The 16,066-nt window shown below is 59.3% G+C and overlaps 2 protein-coding genes across 2 annotated transcripts in view; one reads left to right on the plus strand and one right to left on the minus strand.

Moving 5' to 3' along the window:
- Positions 1-16,066, minus strand: part of LOC117652769 (stAR-related lipid transfer protein 13) — a gene marked incomplete at its 5' end in the record, with an annotated part of 206,223 nt that overhangs the window by 11,739 nt on the left and 178,418 nt on the right. Inside the window, one exon of the mRNA XM_034397862.1 lies at positions 5,853-5,992. Coding sequence (XP_034253753.1) covers positions 5,853-5,992 — 140 coding nt within the window. The remainder of the gene's footprint in view (positions 1-5,852; positions 5,993-16,066) is intronic.
- LOC117652654 (putative per-hexamer repeat protein 5) lies at positions 1,286-1,968 on the plus strand. Its single transcript, XM_034397736.1, has 2 exons — positions 1,286-1,504; positions 1,555-1,968. The coding sequence occupies exons 1-2, from the start codon at positions 1,286-1,288 to the stop codon at positions 1,966-1,968; spliced, it is 633 nt and encodes a 210-aa protein (XP_034253627.1).

A 16,066-nucleotide genomic window follows, 5' to 3' on the forward strand; every position in this document is an offset into this window, starting at 1 on the left:
CACACACACACACACACACACAACACACACACGTGTGCGGCACGCCCTCTGTGCGTAGTGCATACAGCCATTGTCCACCCAGCACGAGCCCAGTTTAGTTGCCGAAGGAGGGTCGTCGCGGAAAAAAGGAAAAAGGGGGCGGTAGGCGCCGTATTCGAACCCACGCCGTTTCGCGCGCTCGCCGCCCACGCGTCATATGGCAGGCAGCCCCAGCCTCATCAGCGCTGCAAGATAAACACGCTTTCACGGAAAAGGGGAATGAAAGTGCGGACAAAATGACCCGGCTTGCCTTTGGCTTGCCTTTGGCTTGCCTTTGGCTTGCCTTTGGCTTGCCTTTGGCTTGCCTTTGGCTTGCCTTTGGCTTGCCTTTGGCTTGCCTTTGGCTTGCCTTTGGCTTGCCTTTGGCTTGCCTTTGGCTTGCCTTTGGCTTCCCTTTTGGGGCCCCTTTGGGCTTGCCTTTGGCTTCCCTTTTGGGCCCTTTGGCTTCCCTTTTGGCTTCCCTTTTGGCTTGCCTTTGGCTTGCCTTTGGCTTGCCTTTGGCTTCCCTTTTGGCTTGCCTTTGGCTTGCCTTTGGCTTGCCTTTGGCTTCCCTTTGGCTTCCCTTTTGGCTTGCCTTTGGCTTGCCTTTGGCTTGCCTTTGGCTTGCCTTTGGCTTGCCTTTGGCTTGCCTTTGGCTTGCCGCGCCGTTACACCGGTTACACCTGCCAGTCTGCCAGTCCCACGCAGAATACCCAATCGCAGGGCGAATTAGCTCGCCATTTGAATAGAATGACTATCCAGGTCAACCGGATTCACCCGATGCCGCGTTCGGCTCGGCTCGGCCCCGCCCGCTGGCTCTGCTCGTCAGGACGGCGGGCAGGACGGGCAGGATCGCGACGTGTCGCTGGCGGCAGGCGCGGATCCAGGGGTAAGAAAGGGGGGGGGGGGGGCTGAAGTCGCATAGCAGCCGGAAAGGTAGGCAACAAGTAGCCCTCTGCAGGTGGGCAACTTTTGCGGACATGGCCCTCCTGAGCCACCTCCTCGACGGGGTCACGAGGGGCTCCTCGCCCAGGCGCGCATCCAGGGGTGGGGAATGGTTGGTGGGGAGCGTCGCTCTCCCCTCAAGGCGAAATCCCACTTATGGACTCCTCGTTCGGAGAGCAATCCATTGGTGGGGTCACACGTTCGGTTCGAGTCCCATTTAGTGACTCTTGAGCTCAAAACGCGTTCCAGAATTTTGGTCGCCTCCACCGGTCTTCTGGCCCACTGCGCATGGCGGCCGCGACTGCCGCAGCTATGTCATGCGATGCAGCAAACGGCGCAACGTGTGTTTTCTAGATCCAAAGTGCACCGGTGCGTTTCTGGAGCACGTCATGAGGGCCGAGAGGCTGGACAAAAGCGTGTCGCGTCCGGCAAGGCGTCCGGGACGGTGTCCGGGACGGTGTCCGGCACGGCGTCCGGGACGGTGTCCGGGACGGTGTCCGGGACGGTGTCCGGCACGGTGTCCGGCACGGCGTCCGGGACGGTGTCCGGGTCCGGACGGTGTCCGGGACGGTGTCCGGGACGGTGCCCGGGGCGTCCGGGACGGTGTCCGGGACGGTGTCCGGCACGGCGTCCGGGACGGTGTCCGGCACGGTGTCCGGCACGGCGTCCGGGACGGTGTCCGGCACGGTGTCCGGGACGGTGTCCGGCACGGCGTCGGACGGTGTCCGGCACGGTGTCCGGCACGGTGTCCGGCACGGTGTCCGGGACGGTGTCCGGACGGTGTCCGGGACGGTGTCCGGGACGGTGTCCGGCACGGCGTCCGGGACGGTGTCCGGCACGGTGTCCGGGACGGTGTCCGGCACGGCGTCCGGGACGGTGTCCGGGACGGTGTCCGGCAAGGCGTCCGGGACGGTGTCCGGGACGGTGTCCGGCACGGCGTCCGGGACGGTGTCCGGGACGGTGTCCGGCACGGTGTCCGGGACGGTGTCCGGGACAGGGCGGTAAGGCCGCGACGGCGTCCTCCGCGTCCTTCTCACAGCCCGGCCTGCAGACTGATTCCGAGAGTCGTTTTCGTCGCTCCGTCTCTCTCGCACTCACGGGGCGTCCCGTACAGGTGCGAGAGAGACAGAGCGACGAAAACGACTCTCGGAATCAGTCTGCTGGCCCGGCCTTACGCGGCGAGGTGGACGCAGGTACGCCTCGGCGTCGCGCCGATTCGTGGAAGTGCGTTCGCGTCGCGGTTCGCGTTCGTGGGCCGGTGTGGCGCTTGGGAAAGGGGGGGAGGGAGGAGGAGTAGGACTCACGCGTCTTTCACCGGAATCCAACAGGACGCGCGACGGAGCCACTGTCGCTGTCTCTCCGTCGCGCTTATGTAGCGCCCCGCCGGGGTGCGAGAGAGGCAGAGCCACGGACACGGTTCGGATCGGAATCAGCGTTTGCTCTCTGCCTGCAACCACGTCGTCATCATCACCCCGGCATCGTTTGGCAAACGGTGACAAACAATCTCCGTAGGGAGCGCGCGCGCACACGCACACACACACACACCCACACGCGCGCAGCAGTCCACTCCATTCATAAAGAAAGACCCTCTGACTCACACTCTCGAGTGGCGCAGCATCGCGCAGCATCGCGCAGCTCCCCATCGACGGGATCACAAAACGGCTCGGTGACGTCAGTGCGCGTCAGTCCGGCCGGACCGGGGGGCTCAGGCCGCGACGCAGGCCGCGGCTCTCGCGCGCCATCGCCACGACGACTGCATGTACGTAAAAGGACAAGTGTCGGCCAGGATTCTGCAAAGGCGACGCGACGCCAAAGCGACGCAAAAGCGACGCGAAAGCGACGCAAAAGCGACGCCAAAGCGACGCCAAAGCGACGCCAAAGCGACGCCAAAGCGACGCAATAGTCCCTGCCGTGGCCCTTGCCTGGCCGAGATCCAGGGAATTCGATTGACATACCGAAAATGTGCCCGAGACAGAGCGGCGAAAGCACCGTCGGCACCAGGCTGCGCGCTGCACCCCGCGCACGCCGGCCGGGGGTCGCACGCCGTCACAGGCCGTCGTCGCGAATGCAGACAGATTCCGAGAGTCGCTTTCGTCGCTCTGTCTCTCTCGCGTCTAAATGGGGCGCCTCATGAGTGCGAGAGAGACAGAGCGACGAAAACGACTCTCGGAACCAGTCTGCTGCGCGGCGTACGCGCAACCGCCGCAGCGCCACGCGCCCCGCGCTGACCGCAAGGCGGCGGGTCGCAAGGCGGCGGGTCGCAAGGCGGCGGGTCGCAAGGCGGCGGGTCGCAAGGCGGCGGGTCGCAAGGCGGCGGGTCGCAAGGCGGCGGGTCGCAAGGCGGCGGGTCGCAAGGCGGCGGGTCGCAAGGCGGCGGGCGCAGCGGCGGGTCGCAAGGCGGCGGGTCGCAAGGCGGCGGGTCGCAAGGCGGCGGGTCGCAAGGCGGCGGGTCGCAAGGCGCAAGGGCAGCACGCGTGGAGCGTGGAGATTGAGGTTGGCTATCTCGGCTAGGTCGGCCTGCAGACAGCAGACTCATTCCGAGAGTCGTTGTCTCGTTCGCACCCGTGCGGCGCGCCGCAGCAGTGCGAGAGAGAGGGAGAGAGAGAGAGAGGGAGAGAGAGAGAGAGAGAGAGAGAGAGAGAGAGAGAGAGAGAGAGAGAGAGAGAGAGAGAGAGAGAGAGGAGAGAGAGAGAGAGAGAGAGAGAGAGAGAGAGAGAGAGAGAGAGAGAGAGAGAGCGACGGACTCAGTCGGCGCTGGCGCAGCCTCCGTCGTGCGCCTCGCGGTCAGGTTGGCCACAGGCTCGCCACAGGCTGGCCGGCTCGATGTGGGGCGTTACACACCCATTGCACGCATTGCACGGCCCCGCGGCCGGCCGGCGGGTTGGGACGCCCCAAGCGGTGGCGTGGCGGATCCAGAGCTAGACTGAAAAAGGGGGCAGGGGCGACACACGGTGCCTGCTTGTGGGCGCAAAGTGTTACCTTTTGCCCACCTACGGCTGACTCTGGTCAAGGGTGGGCAATTGTCTTTCAACCTCCCTACCCAGCCATCCTAGGCCTACAGGCTGCAGCCCAGCGTGCGGTGTGTGTGTGTGTGTGTGTGTATGTGTGTGTATGTGTGTGTATGTGTGTGGTAGCTTCATGTCGTCAGTGAGTGTGTGCACCAGACCAGGCCCAAGCCAGAAAAATTAGCACCGCTTTCGTTCCTTTCGGCACGCGACGCTCCCCTGTGGTTTTGGTGCAGACGAGTGGAGCCGCGCCTCGCCAATCGGACGGTGGAAACAGGTCGCCGGGCAAAGGGCCGTGCGCGAGTGTGCCCAATGTGCCCCGCTTCGCCCCGCCTGGGCTCCAGGGGGCTTCGCTGCTTCGCTCGGGCTTGGCGTTGCACAGTGGGCCAGAAGACCGGTGGAGGCGGCCAAAACTCTAGACGCGTTTTGAGCTCCAGAGTCGCTAAATAGGACTCGGACCGAACATGTGATCCCACCAATGGATTCCTCGTTCGGAGAGCAATCCATTGGTGGGGTCACACGTTCGGTTCGAGACCCACTTAGCGACTCTGGAGCTCAAAACGCGTCTAGAGTTTTGGCCGCCTTCGCCGATCTTCTGGCCCACTGTGCGTTGGCGCGCGTTGGCGGGCCCCGCGACGGCAATACCCCGCGCCTCACTGAGCACCGGAGGGCCGCGAGCCTCGCAGCGCCGCGGGGTATCGACCACGGTTCAATGCACATCCGGGCCAGCCAGCGGGCCAGCAGGCCGACCCCCGAAATGCAGCGACAGCACCGCGACGTACAGCAAGCCGGGCCTGCTGACTGATTCCGAAGAGTCGTGGCGTCGCGGTCGCTCTGTCGCACTCATGGGGCGCCAGAGCGAGACGAAGCGCCAGCAGAAGGCCACTCGAGCCAGCACGCCGCGGCGCCATGGAGTGCAGCAGTGCAGCGACGCGCTGTGACGCGCGGCTCGTATTGCCGTTTTGGAAGTGGCTGTCCCGGCGCGATGCGATTGGTGACATGGCGGCGAGAGAGGTGGAAATTCGTGCCGGATTCCCAAGGGAGCTGCAACCCCAACCGAAAGGAGTGTCGCGCCAATTTGCGTCCGTGTGACTATCATTTGATGTCACTTTTGAGTGGCTGCTGTGACTTGTTTGTACGTTGCTGGTTGCTGGTGCAGCACAGCTGAGGCAGTGTCCCCGCCACGGCGCTCCCCCCCAGGAGGCGGTCGAGGGGGTCTCCGAGTCCTCTGAGGCGCCCGTCTCGCGCCCCGCCTCGCCCCGCCCCGCCCCGCCCCGCCCCGCCACGCCCCGCGACGCGCCAGACACCGCGGTCGGAGGGCAACCCTTGAGGCGCGGAAACGGGAGCCCTCCACGCTGCCAAGACCAGCCGCGACGCCGAGCGACGCCGAGCTAGAGCAACAGCAGATGTCTGGTGGACCAAGGCGGGGAAAAAATAAATTCAACCGGGGAGGGGTACGCAGAGGGAATGGAGACGTGTGGACCCGAAGAAAAAGGAAAAGAGGGGGGGGGGGGGGGGGGTCCGCGCTTCGGGCTACGACACGCAGCATCCACCCATCACGATCCAGGAATATCGAATCGGAAGGGCATCGATACATGGATCGATACATCGAGCGGCCGTGGAAGCCAAAGGCTGGCCGTTCTTTATGGAGTAACGGGGCTGACAGTGATCGAGATCGAGCTAACGTCGCCGTGGCCAGCGGCGGCAGATGCCGGGGGGGGGGGGGGGCTGAAGGGTTGGCAAAAGCCGTACGCTGCCCCTGTGATTAGGCAAGGAGTGCAACTTCGCCCCTTCCTAGGCCAGCTCTGGATCCGCCACTGGACCAGCGTAGTGGGTAAAGTCGTCACCTCACCCCGGCTAGGCTCCGCCATGGCGCCGCCTTACCTGTCCCTGGAGGTTGTCCACCTTCATGTTGGCGGTGCGGTTGAGGGCCTGCAGCCGCCGGAACAGCGACTGCAGCGAGTCCTGCTCCAGGAACGGGTGGTCCTTGGCCACGGCCGCCACGTCCACTGGAAACTGCAGGTCTGCAACAACAACAAACAAAAGCAAATTCAGCCCGTGTCCAAATAAAACGTCCCCAAAGCGTCCGGCCGGCGAGGCGGCGGCACGAGAAAAATAACGATAAATAAAATCAAGTCGACGCACGGCCACGCCTGGACGGCTGGCACACCTTCGGGGCCCAGCCCAGAGCCCCAAGCAGCTCCAGGCCGCCCCGGGCACAATGCCACACTCTTAACGTCTTGCGATGAAGTTACAATGAATTCGGCACACAAGCATAAGGCGAAGCAAATAGTGCGAATCATTTTCGGATTTCCATAGCAAGATACTCTACGATGCTAGCGCCATTTCCTTCGTAAAGAGGAGAATTTCTTTACAGTGTGACTGCCGACGCCCTGCCCAGCGTCCAGGACGTGCTGTACCGCACTGGAGCGGCCGGCCCGAAAGACGAAAAGGGGCCGCCATTTTCGATTCGGGACGCATCGATCATCGCTATTGTAATCATCCTGGGCCATGCATAGGCCCGCTTGATAGCGGGCACGGCACGGCATGGCACGCCAAGGCACGGCATGCCACGGTAAGGCACGGTAAGGCACGGCGGCACGGCAGGGCACGGCGGGCGTGCTCGCCGCAAGGCATGTGGGTGTGTTATGGGCGGACAGAACGGTCGCAAAACGCATACCTACAGACCAACAGACTGGGTCAAGGGGAGGAGTGAGCCAGACGAACCTTGACGGACGCTAGCCAACCAGACAGACAGACGAACAGACAGACAGAAACACACAAACGCAGGGCGGAGCGGGCGGCAAGGGTGACATGTGCCCCCCGGGGCAACGAGTGCAGCGCACAGCGCGCGGTATGGAGGGGCGTGGCGGGAACGGAGGTAATCGGACTCCCTTGGCGGATCCCTCATCTCTCTCTCTCTCTCTCTCTCTCTCTCTCTCTCTCTCTCTCTCTCTCTCTCTCTCTCCACACACACACACACACACTACACAGAACGCGAGCCGCGTCGAGGCGTGGCAAGGCAAAGGTGTTCGGTAATTATGACAGTAAACGCATTTTCAATCCCATTGTGTGTACTGCAGGGACTGCCAGGGGCCGTCCCGGGGCGCGCACCAAGACACGCACGCATCGGGTGGGAAGGAGGAGGTGCGGAGGCCGAGGGGGAGGGGGAGAGGGAGGGGGGGGGGGAGAAAAGGTGAGGGATTACGTACGGCGAGGATGAGGGATCGTCTCGAAAGAATAAGATTGTGAAAGACGATCGGTGCGACGTCGAAGCACGGAGTGACGCATCTCAAGCAAGCAGACAGGACACGATCGACAGACCACGCGTCGGCCTCGAAGGCGAGCAAACAGTGCCAAACCAGTTCAAAAAGCTCGACGTTGTGATCTGGACGTTGTCAAACAAAAACGGCGACATGCCCCTCTCAATGAAAATGGTACGTACGTTGCAATTGAGTCCGCCGAAAGGTTGCACATGGGTGCGTTGCAAACGAGTGACGGCTCTCAGCGCGACAGGACACTCGACAACCCCCTCCCTCGAAGGCGAGCAAACAGTGCCAACCAGTTCAAAAAGCTCGACGTGCACGGTAAAAACGGTTCCTGGTTTTCCCAGGAACCCCCTGAAATCGCCTATGTCTTCGCCATAGGGCTCCTGGGAAAACCAGGTACCGTTTTTACCGTGTGTTGATCTGGACGTTGTCAAACAAAAACGGCGACATGCCCCTCTCAATGAAAAATGGTACGTTACGTTGCAATTGAGTCCGGCCGAAAGGTTGCACAGGGTGCAGGGAAAAAAAATGCTTGGTTACAGAACCGGCTTCGAGGTAGGTACGGGGGTTGTTTGGGAGAACCATGCGGGTTAGTTAAGTCAACCGACTCTTGGTGAAGTGCCACAGCAGCATGGTAGCATTACCAAGCGACCTGGCTACGCCGCTCGGTTGCAGTTACCTCCTGGGCAAGAGTCAGCAAGCCGCGGTATGGAGGGGCTGGCGGGAACGGAGGTAACGGACTCCCTGGCGGATCCACTCATCTCTCTCCTCACTCTCTCTCTCTCTCTCTCTCCTCTGCTCTCTCTCTCTCTCGCCTACACACCCACACACTACACAGAACGCGAGCCGCGTCGAGGCGTGGCAAGGCAAAGGTGTTCGGTAATTATGACAGTAAACGCATTTTCAATCCCATTGTGTGTACTGCAGGACTGCCAGGGGCCGTCCCGGGCGCGCACCAAGACACGCACGCATCGGGTGGGAAGGAGGAGGTGCGGAGGCCGAGGGGGACGGGGAGAGGGAGCGGAGGGGGGGAGAAAAGGTGAGGGATTACGTACGGCGAGGATGAGGGATCGTCTCGAAAGAATAAGATTGTGAAAGACGATCGGTGCGACGTCGAAGCACGGAGTGACGCATCTCAAGCAAGCAGACAGGACACGATCGACAGACCACGCGTCGGCCTCGAAGGCGAGCAAACAGTGCCAAACCAGTTCAAAAAGCTCGACGTGTTGATCTGGACGTTGTCAAACAAAAACGGCGACATGCCCCTCTCAATGAAAAATGGTACGTTACGTTGCAATTGAGTCCGGCCGAAAGGTTGCACATGGGTGCGTTGCAAACTGTGAACGGTCTCTCTCGCTCTGTCTCTCTCACACCTCCTTGGAATCATGCAGCAAAGTCTCTCCTGGCCGACGATATGGCCCCGCACTTCATTTCGGGCCCGTACGGTACTAGCCCACTGCAAAGCCAGTGGTAGCCTAAGTTTACTTGCCACAAATTTGACAAGCCGTTTTGAATGCCAAAATTTGGCAAGCTTTGGTCGGCAATCTTCATAAGCTTGCCAAATTTTGGCTAGCTGGGGAGCACTTCCCGACCAAGCTTGCCAATTTTTGGCATTCAAAACGGCTTGCCAAATTTGTGGCAAGTAAACTTACCACTGGCTTTGCAGTGGCCGAGCTGTGCAGTTCCTAATGGTGAGTTCGTTACTTTGCCCCTGTCGCACTCATGACGCGTTGGGGTGCGAGAGAGACAGAGCGACGAGCCGGGCGTCGGGATGCCGTCCCGTGACGCAGCGGTCCTCGGCGGGCGGCCTACCCGCCAGGCGCTCCGGCCAGCAGACTGATTCCGAGAGTCGTCTTCGTCGCTCTGTCTCTCTCGCACTCATGGAGCGTACCGTCACGGTGCGAGAGAGACAGAGTGACGAAGACGACTCTCGGAATCAGTCTGCGTGCCGCTGCGTCGCGCTGCGTGTCCAAGGATGCGCCAGCCGAGCCGCCGCCAATGTTCGAGGCAAGCGGGGCGGTGACTTTTTTGGCGGACTGACTTCCGCGTGCCACGGCCCAGCCCAGCTAAGTACTCCTTCACCGCAAAAAAATTAGAGGTTGGTCGCAGCAAGAACACTGTAAATGTCTTACGGTGAAGCTGCACCAACATATTATGGTGGAGATTTTCTCCATAATACCAACGAAATTCGTCAAAATATCTATAAGGTACAGTGAATTCTCAATGGTATGTTACGAAGTCAGCTGCACCACCATAATATGGAACATTTTCACCATAACATGGAGAATCTTCACTGTACAACATTTAGAGTGAACATAGTGCAAAACTATACATCGGGGGAAACGCAAACTCGGTTTTATTGCGAGAATTTGTAGTGTGTTTCAAAATGAATGACAGACAGTGTTTGGTCGGCACTCCGTGGTAACGACCTGACCGAACGAATACTGCAGCATAAACGCCGCAGCCACAACACACGATGCGCACAGTGGGCCAGAAGCCGGTGAAGGCGGCCAAAACTCTAGACGCGTTTTGAGCTCCAGAGTCGCTAAATGGGACTCGAACCGAACGTGTGACCCCACCAATGGATTCCTCGTTCGGAGAGCAATCCATTGGTGGGGTCATACGTTCGGTTCGAGTCCCATTTAGCGACTCTGGAGCTCAAAACGCGTCTAGAGTTTTGGCCGCCTCCACCGGCTTCTGGCCCACTGTGTGCGCCGGCCTGCCAGACGACCAGCAGACCGGCCGGCCGCGCGAGGAAGGATAGAGTAATAATAAAGATAAGATTCATTTTCAGGGCGATGGTGTCGGTGTTTAAAGTGGGTGGTCCGCCCCGCCCCGCCCCGCCCCGCCTCGCGCCTCGCGCGGCCTTGGTGCAGGGCCCGGCCGCCAGCAGACTGATTCCGAGGGTCCTCCTCGTCGCTCTGTCTCTCTCGCTCCTACAAGAGACTCCCCATGAGTGTGAGAGAGACAGAGCGACGAAAATGACTCTCGGAATCAGTCTGCAGGCCTATGGCGGGCCGCGGGGGAGCCGAACCAGCCAAGACAAGCCCAGATCGGGGACGGACGACACTACAAATCCAAAGGTCAGACTTCTCGCCACTCCAAAGGCAAGACATGAAAGTCTCGCCAAGATTTGGTCAGACCTGAAAGTCTCGCCCAAATTTGGTCAGACAAAAAAGTCTCGCCACAAAACGGTCATACACATAAGTCTGACCCCAAAATGGCGAGACTTTTGTGTCTGACCACCACCTACAGGCCGTAATGCGCCGGACGGTTACGGCCTAAAGGCCGTGGTCAGGCACAAAAGTCTCGCCATTTTGGGGTCAGACTTTTATGTATGACCGTTTTGTGGCGAGACTTTTTTGTCTGACCAAATTTTGGCGAGACTTTCAGTTCTGACCAAATCTTGGCGAGACTTTCATGTCTCGCCATATTTTGGGGTGAAGTCTTTCCATCCAAATTGCAGTGGATAGCGTCAAAATTTACCGCCGAATTGTCATCACCAAACGCCGAGCCGATGCGCAGTGAATTTGCCTGAAGACTGGCGGAGGCGGTTAAAACTCTAGACGCGTCTTGGGCTCCGGAGGCGCTGAACAGGAATCGAACCGAGCGTGTGACCCCACCATTGGATTCCTCGTTCGGAGAGCAATCCATTGCTGGGTTCACACGTTCGGTTCGTGCGACTCTGGACCTAAGACACGTCCGGGATCGTGACCGCCTCCACCGGTCTTCTGGCCCACTTTGCGATTGGCGTTTTGTTCGCCACTTCAGTTCCGCGCGGAAGAAGGCGACGGAGGTGGGTGCTTATTTGCGGTTCAGACGTCCAGACGCGTCCAGACGGCAACGCCTCCTTTTTGGCAAAACAACGCTGGGGAGACCGCAAGGGGGAAGGGGAGGGGGCAGGGAAGGGGGAAGGGAAGGGGGAAGGGAAGGGGGCAGGGAAGGGGGCAGGGAAGGGGGAAGGGAAGGGGGAAGGGAAGGGGGCAGGGAAGGGGAAGGGGGGGGGAAGTGAAGGGGAAGGGGGAAGGGAAGGGGGAAGGGAAGGGGGAAGGGGGAAGGGGGAAGGGGAGGGGGAAGTGAAGGGGGAAGGGGGAAGGGAAGGGGGAAGGGAAGGGGAAAGGGAAGGGGGAGGGAAGGGGGAAGGGGGCAGGGCAGGGGGCGTCATTAAGGCAGCGACCGTCACGCACCGCGAGGCGCACCGAGCACGCTCACAATGAGCTGGCGCATTGACGCAACGCAAGTATGGAAGCGTGCGCGTGCGGTGGAGTGGAGGCTTGCCAGGCTTGGCAGAGCGCGGGGCGAAGGGCGCAGGGCGCCACTCGGCGCCACCGCAGACTACCGCACGGCCCGCCAGGCCCCCTCCTCAAGGGCTACCAGATAGGCCACCTGGAAGGTAGGCCAAAAGCACTTCTTTGCTCCTAGTACGTCTGCACGCTCGGTCCAAATCTAATTTAGCGACTCTGGAACTCAAAACGCGTCCGGGATTGGCCGCCTGCGCTGGTCTTCTGGCACATCCACCGTGCGGCGGCTTCGGCCGACTGCACGCATAATACACGCCCATCCGAGTCCTTGTCGGCGCTCTGCCCTGGGACCGCCCTGCATCGCCCTGCATCGCCCTGCATCGCCCTGCATCGCCCTGCGTCGTCACGACAATAACGTTCCATCCTGCACTCCGCTGCACTCCGGCATCAAGGCGGCCGAGGGCCTCACCGACGGCCTCACAGACCATACGGCCGCGGGCGTGGCGCGGCGCGGCGGGCACCACACCCTCCACGTAAAGACGTAAGTAAGATGGACCCGACCACGCCCTCCAGCAGCACGGGCTGCAGCGAGACGGCGGGGCGGGGTGGGGCGGGGTGGGGCGGGGCGGGGCGGGGCGGGCCCAATGCCCTCTCAAGGCCACGGGCGACTGAGATAATGCTATGCATGCACCGTCCGGAGAAAGAGAAGAGGATTTGACGAAGGAAGGAAGGGGGACGTTGTCGCGCACGCACACATACACCCATCCCCACGACACACACACACACACACACACACACCCCTACTCACACAAAACACACACAGGCTCACACACACACACAGTGCACAAAGAAAACGACACTAGAGGGTGTAACGCAAAACAAGGGCCGGCAGGGACGGTAATGATTATCATTATAATCATTAGGATGATATGACGCTAATGAATGCCGGGGCGATGCATCTCGACGCATCACGACGCCAGGCCTCGCGCCAGGCGATGCCCCGTCACGGCTGCACTCTGTTTTATTAACCCCTTCGTCGGGTTCACTTGTTCTCGTTTTCTTTGTCGTGTCGTCCGTTTTTATTTTCGTTCCTTCGACGTTTCACTTTTACTGCACATTCTCTTTTGCAGTGTAAATTCTTTATGACTCGTCGCGGCGGCGGGCAGTGCGCTGGTGGGGCGGCGGCGGGGCGCGTGTTTGCAAATTACACTCTCCGTCGCTACCGCCGGCCGGTGGAGCAGCACAGCCCACACAGTGCACCGCCCTGCACCGCCGGGAACGTTTTGCCCGTTTTGCCCAATTCACCCGAAGTCTCTCTCCCCCCCCTCTCTCTCCCCTACACACACACACACACACACACACGGGCGGAACGGCACGTCAATCAGGGCTAGTTTATCCGGCGCGCTATCCACGCAAAGGCGCCAGACAAGAGAGAAACGATCCAAACCAGTCCGAAACCGGCCGGCCCGCGCCGCCCGGCTGAGGGTTTCAATCGGTTTGTCCGTGAAAATCGGAGTGTGCATGTCCGTCCGCGGAGGACCGACACCGGCGGGGCCGAGGAACGAGGCCGGAAACGGGAAACGACGCTTGCTCAAACCGAACAAATATGAATGGTTAAACAATTGGGGCAAGACTACGTGCGAGGAGATAGCGACGGACGGACGGCGGGCTGCACTGTGGGGCCGAGCAAACAGAACACATAGCGAGCCAGGGCATAGCGAGAGGGAGAGAGACAGAGGGGGAGAGAGAGAGGGGGGAAAGAGAGAGAGAGGGGGGGAAAGAGAGAGAGAGAGAGAGAGGAGGGAGGAGAGAGAGGAGAGAGAGAGAGAGAGAGAGAGAGAGAGAGGAGAGAGAGAGAGAGAGAGAGAGAGAGAGAGAGAGAGAGAGAGAGAGACACGAAAGCTAGAGGACGGAGAGTAAGAAAGACCCGGAGCATGATCTCGACGGCGGCGCGGCGCGCTGTTTGTCGCACGGGGCAACGGGGCAAGGAAACTGGTAAATATTCCTCAGCAGCTCCGAAACGCTCACGCTGTAAATATATGACTAGGCCGGGCCGGATGTTGTTGGCCGACGCATTCTGGCTTTTCATCCCACTGGAGCAGCCCAGGAGACTGTAGCTCCGTCTCTCTCGCAGTCATGAGGCGTCGAAACAGGATCGAGAGAGACACAGAGCGACGACAACTACTCTCGGAACCAGTCCACAGCGCATCCCAGGGCTTCCGGCGTCGTCTTCGACAGCGGCCCCGCCAGCACACCCGCGAAGGAACTTTTTGTCGCTCTGTCCTTCTCGCACTCGTGCGGCGTCCCGTGGGGGTGCGAGAGAGACAAGCAGCCGAGGGCGCGTGGCACAGCACAGTGGGCCAGAAGGCCGGTCATCATCATCAGCGCTGTTAGGCCTCAGCAGACCTCTGGAGGTGGCCGAAACTCTAGACGCGTTTTGAGCTCCAGAGTCGCTAGAAAGGACTCGAACCGAACGTGTGACCCCACCAATGGATTGCTCTCCGAACGAGGAATCCATTGGTGGGGTCACACGTTCGGTTCGGGTCCCATTTAGCGACTCTGGAGCTCAAAACGCGTCCTGAGTTTTGGCCGCCTCCACCGGTCTTCTGGCCCACTGTGCACAGGAACTTGATGCACTCGCACGTCCAGACTCCCATTTTCTAGGCCAGCCTAGACGCGGTGGCGGCATGCCGCTGCGGCGGCGACCAGAACGCAGCAAATTGCGGCCTTTTCCCTGCAGGCGCTCCAGTGCCGCTCCAGGCGGCGCAGACGCGGCCACAGCCAGACGCCGAGAGGGCCGCCGCGCACGGCCGCGGGGAGGGGGAATTAATTTCGCAGGTGCAGCAAAAGTGCATGCATGCACTGCGATGCACTGCCGACACGCAAGCGCACTTGCTTGCATCCGCCCGAGGAACACCCCCTCCCCTCCCCTCCCTTTCGCCGCGCCTCTCGATTTTGCTTCCAATGAAAACGCCACGGCGCTGTTGCCGCCAGACAAGTTAATCACCCTCGACATGCGTAATTGCAGCCTTTCCCCCTCCCCCACAGTAAGGAGGTCAGGCCTAGCTCGCTCACACACACACACACACACACACACACACGAGGCAGGACAACACGGCGTCCTGCTCGTCGTGCTTGTCTTCTAAATAGTCGCATGGTTAGTGCCCTGCATGATGATGTTCGCCGTCCTTCGTGCTGCTCATGCATAGACTGGTCTCATCTCGTCGTGGCGCACCGGTGGGTTTGTCTTCTCTCTTTACCATACGCTCCGTTGTGGTGGATCATTTGTGTGACCCCAGCCGTTTCAAAGTTCTCTCTTTTACATGCTCTTTTAGTGGACCATTTGTGATCCAAGCCATTTAAAATTCTCTCTTTTCCATATGCTCCCTTTCCCCTGGTGAATCAATTGTGACCCAAGCCATTCCAAGTCAAGTTCCCGTCCTGCACTCTATATGTTGTACAGTGAAGATTCTACATGGTGGTGCAGCTGACCTCATAACATACCATTGAGAATTCACTGTACCTTGTAGATATTTTGACGAATTTCGTTGGTATTATGGAGAAAATCTCCACCATAATATGTTGGTGCAGCCTTTCACCGTAAAGACATTTATAGAGTGGAGGCATAGGCATCCTCGAGCCGTTTCTTCGCTGTCCCTGTCGCACTCATGGTGCGCCCCATGTGCGAGAGGGACAGCGATAGGGATTCTTTGGAATCGTTCGGCAAGGGCACCACCCCCGAAACGGTTTCCTCCCCAGTACGTAGTCCGGTGGGCGCTGCAGCAGACTGACTCGGAGGCTCAACTTTCGTCGCTCTGCACTGTTAGAAAAAATCTGAAAATTCAGACCACTTTTGTCAGACTTGGTGGTCTGAATCTATTTTTCAGACTTGTTTCAGACTGCTTGTCTGAAAATTTAGCCTTCCGGTATGAAAATTGCGACCTGATCGTCTCAGAACCTGAATTCAGACCAGCGCAGTCTGAAAATTTAGATGGTTAAGTCTGAAAATTCAGACCAACCCAAGATTTCGTTTGTCCGCTAGATGGCGCGCATGTTGTGGAACATACCTACTTCTGTTTAAAAGGCTTCTAATGTGAAAATATATTAGTTGAAAAGTTCCAAATTGACAGGACTTAATCGGCCATATGAGAACCATTCTCTGCTGCAAGATTTATCTCCGTAATATGGGTGGAAGTTGAACAATCCACATTCTAATTTACCTCTCGCGGATGGCTCCTTGTCGCCACTTCCTTGGGTGCCACAGGCCGGCCTCGAGAGTCAGGGAGAAGGACAGAGGACCTTCTCCCTCATCACAATTTTTACTCAATGTTGTCCTCTCTGGAGGTTCACACACACCTGAGATTCTTTCTATGTCATATTGAACATGTCACGAACCTTATAGTTCACAATCTTCGTACAGGACTGAATTTTCAGACCTCCAAACTCTTAAATGTAAGACTCTCCAGTTCTGAATTTTCAGACCATCTAAATGGTCTGAATTTTCAGACCTCAAGTCTGTTAATAACTTCTTACCAATTTGGTCTGAATTTTCATACTTTTTTTTTAACAGTGTGTCTCTCTCGCACCT

This window comes from Thrips palmi, unplaced genomic scaffold (genome assembly GCF_012932325.1).
Source record: "Thrips palmi isolate BJ-2018 unplaced genomic scaffold, TpBJ-2018v1 HiC_scaffold_7, whole genome shotgun sequence".
NCBI lineage: Eukaryota > Metazoa > Arthropoda > Insecta > Thysanoptera > Thripidae > Thrips > Thrips palmi.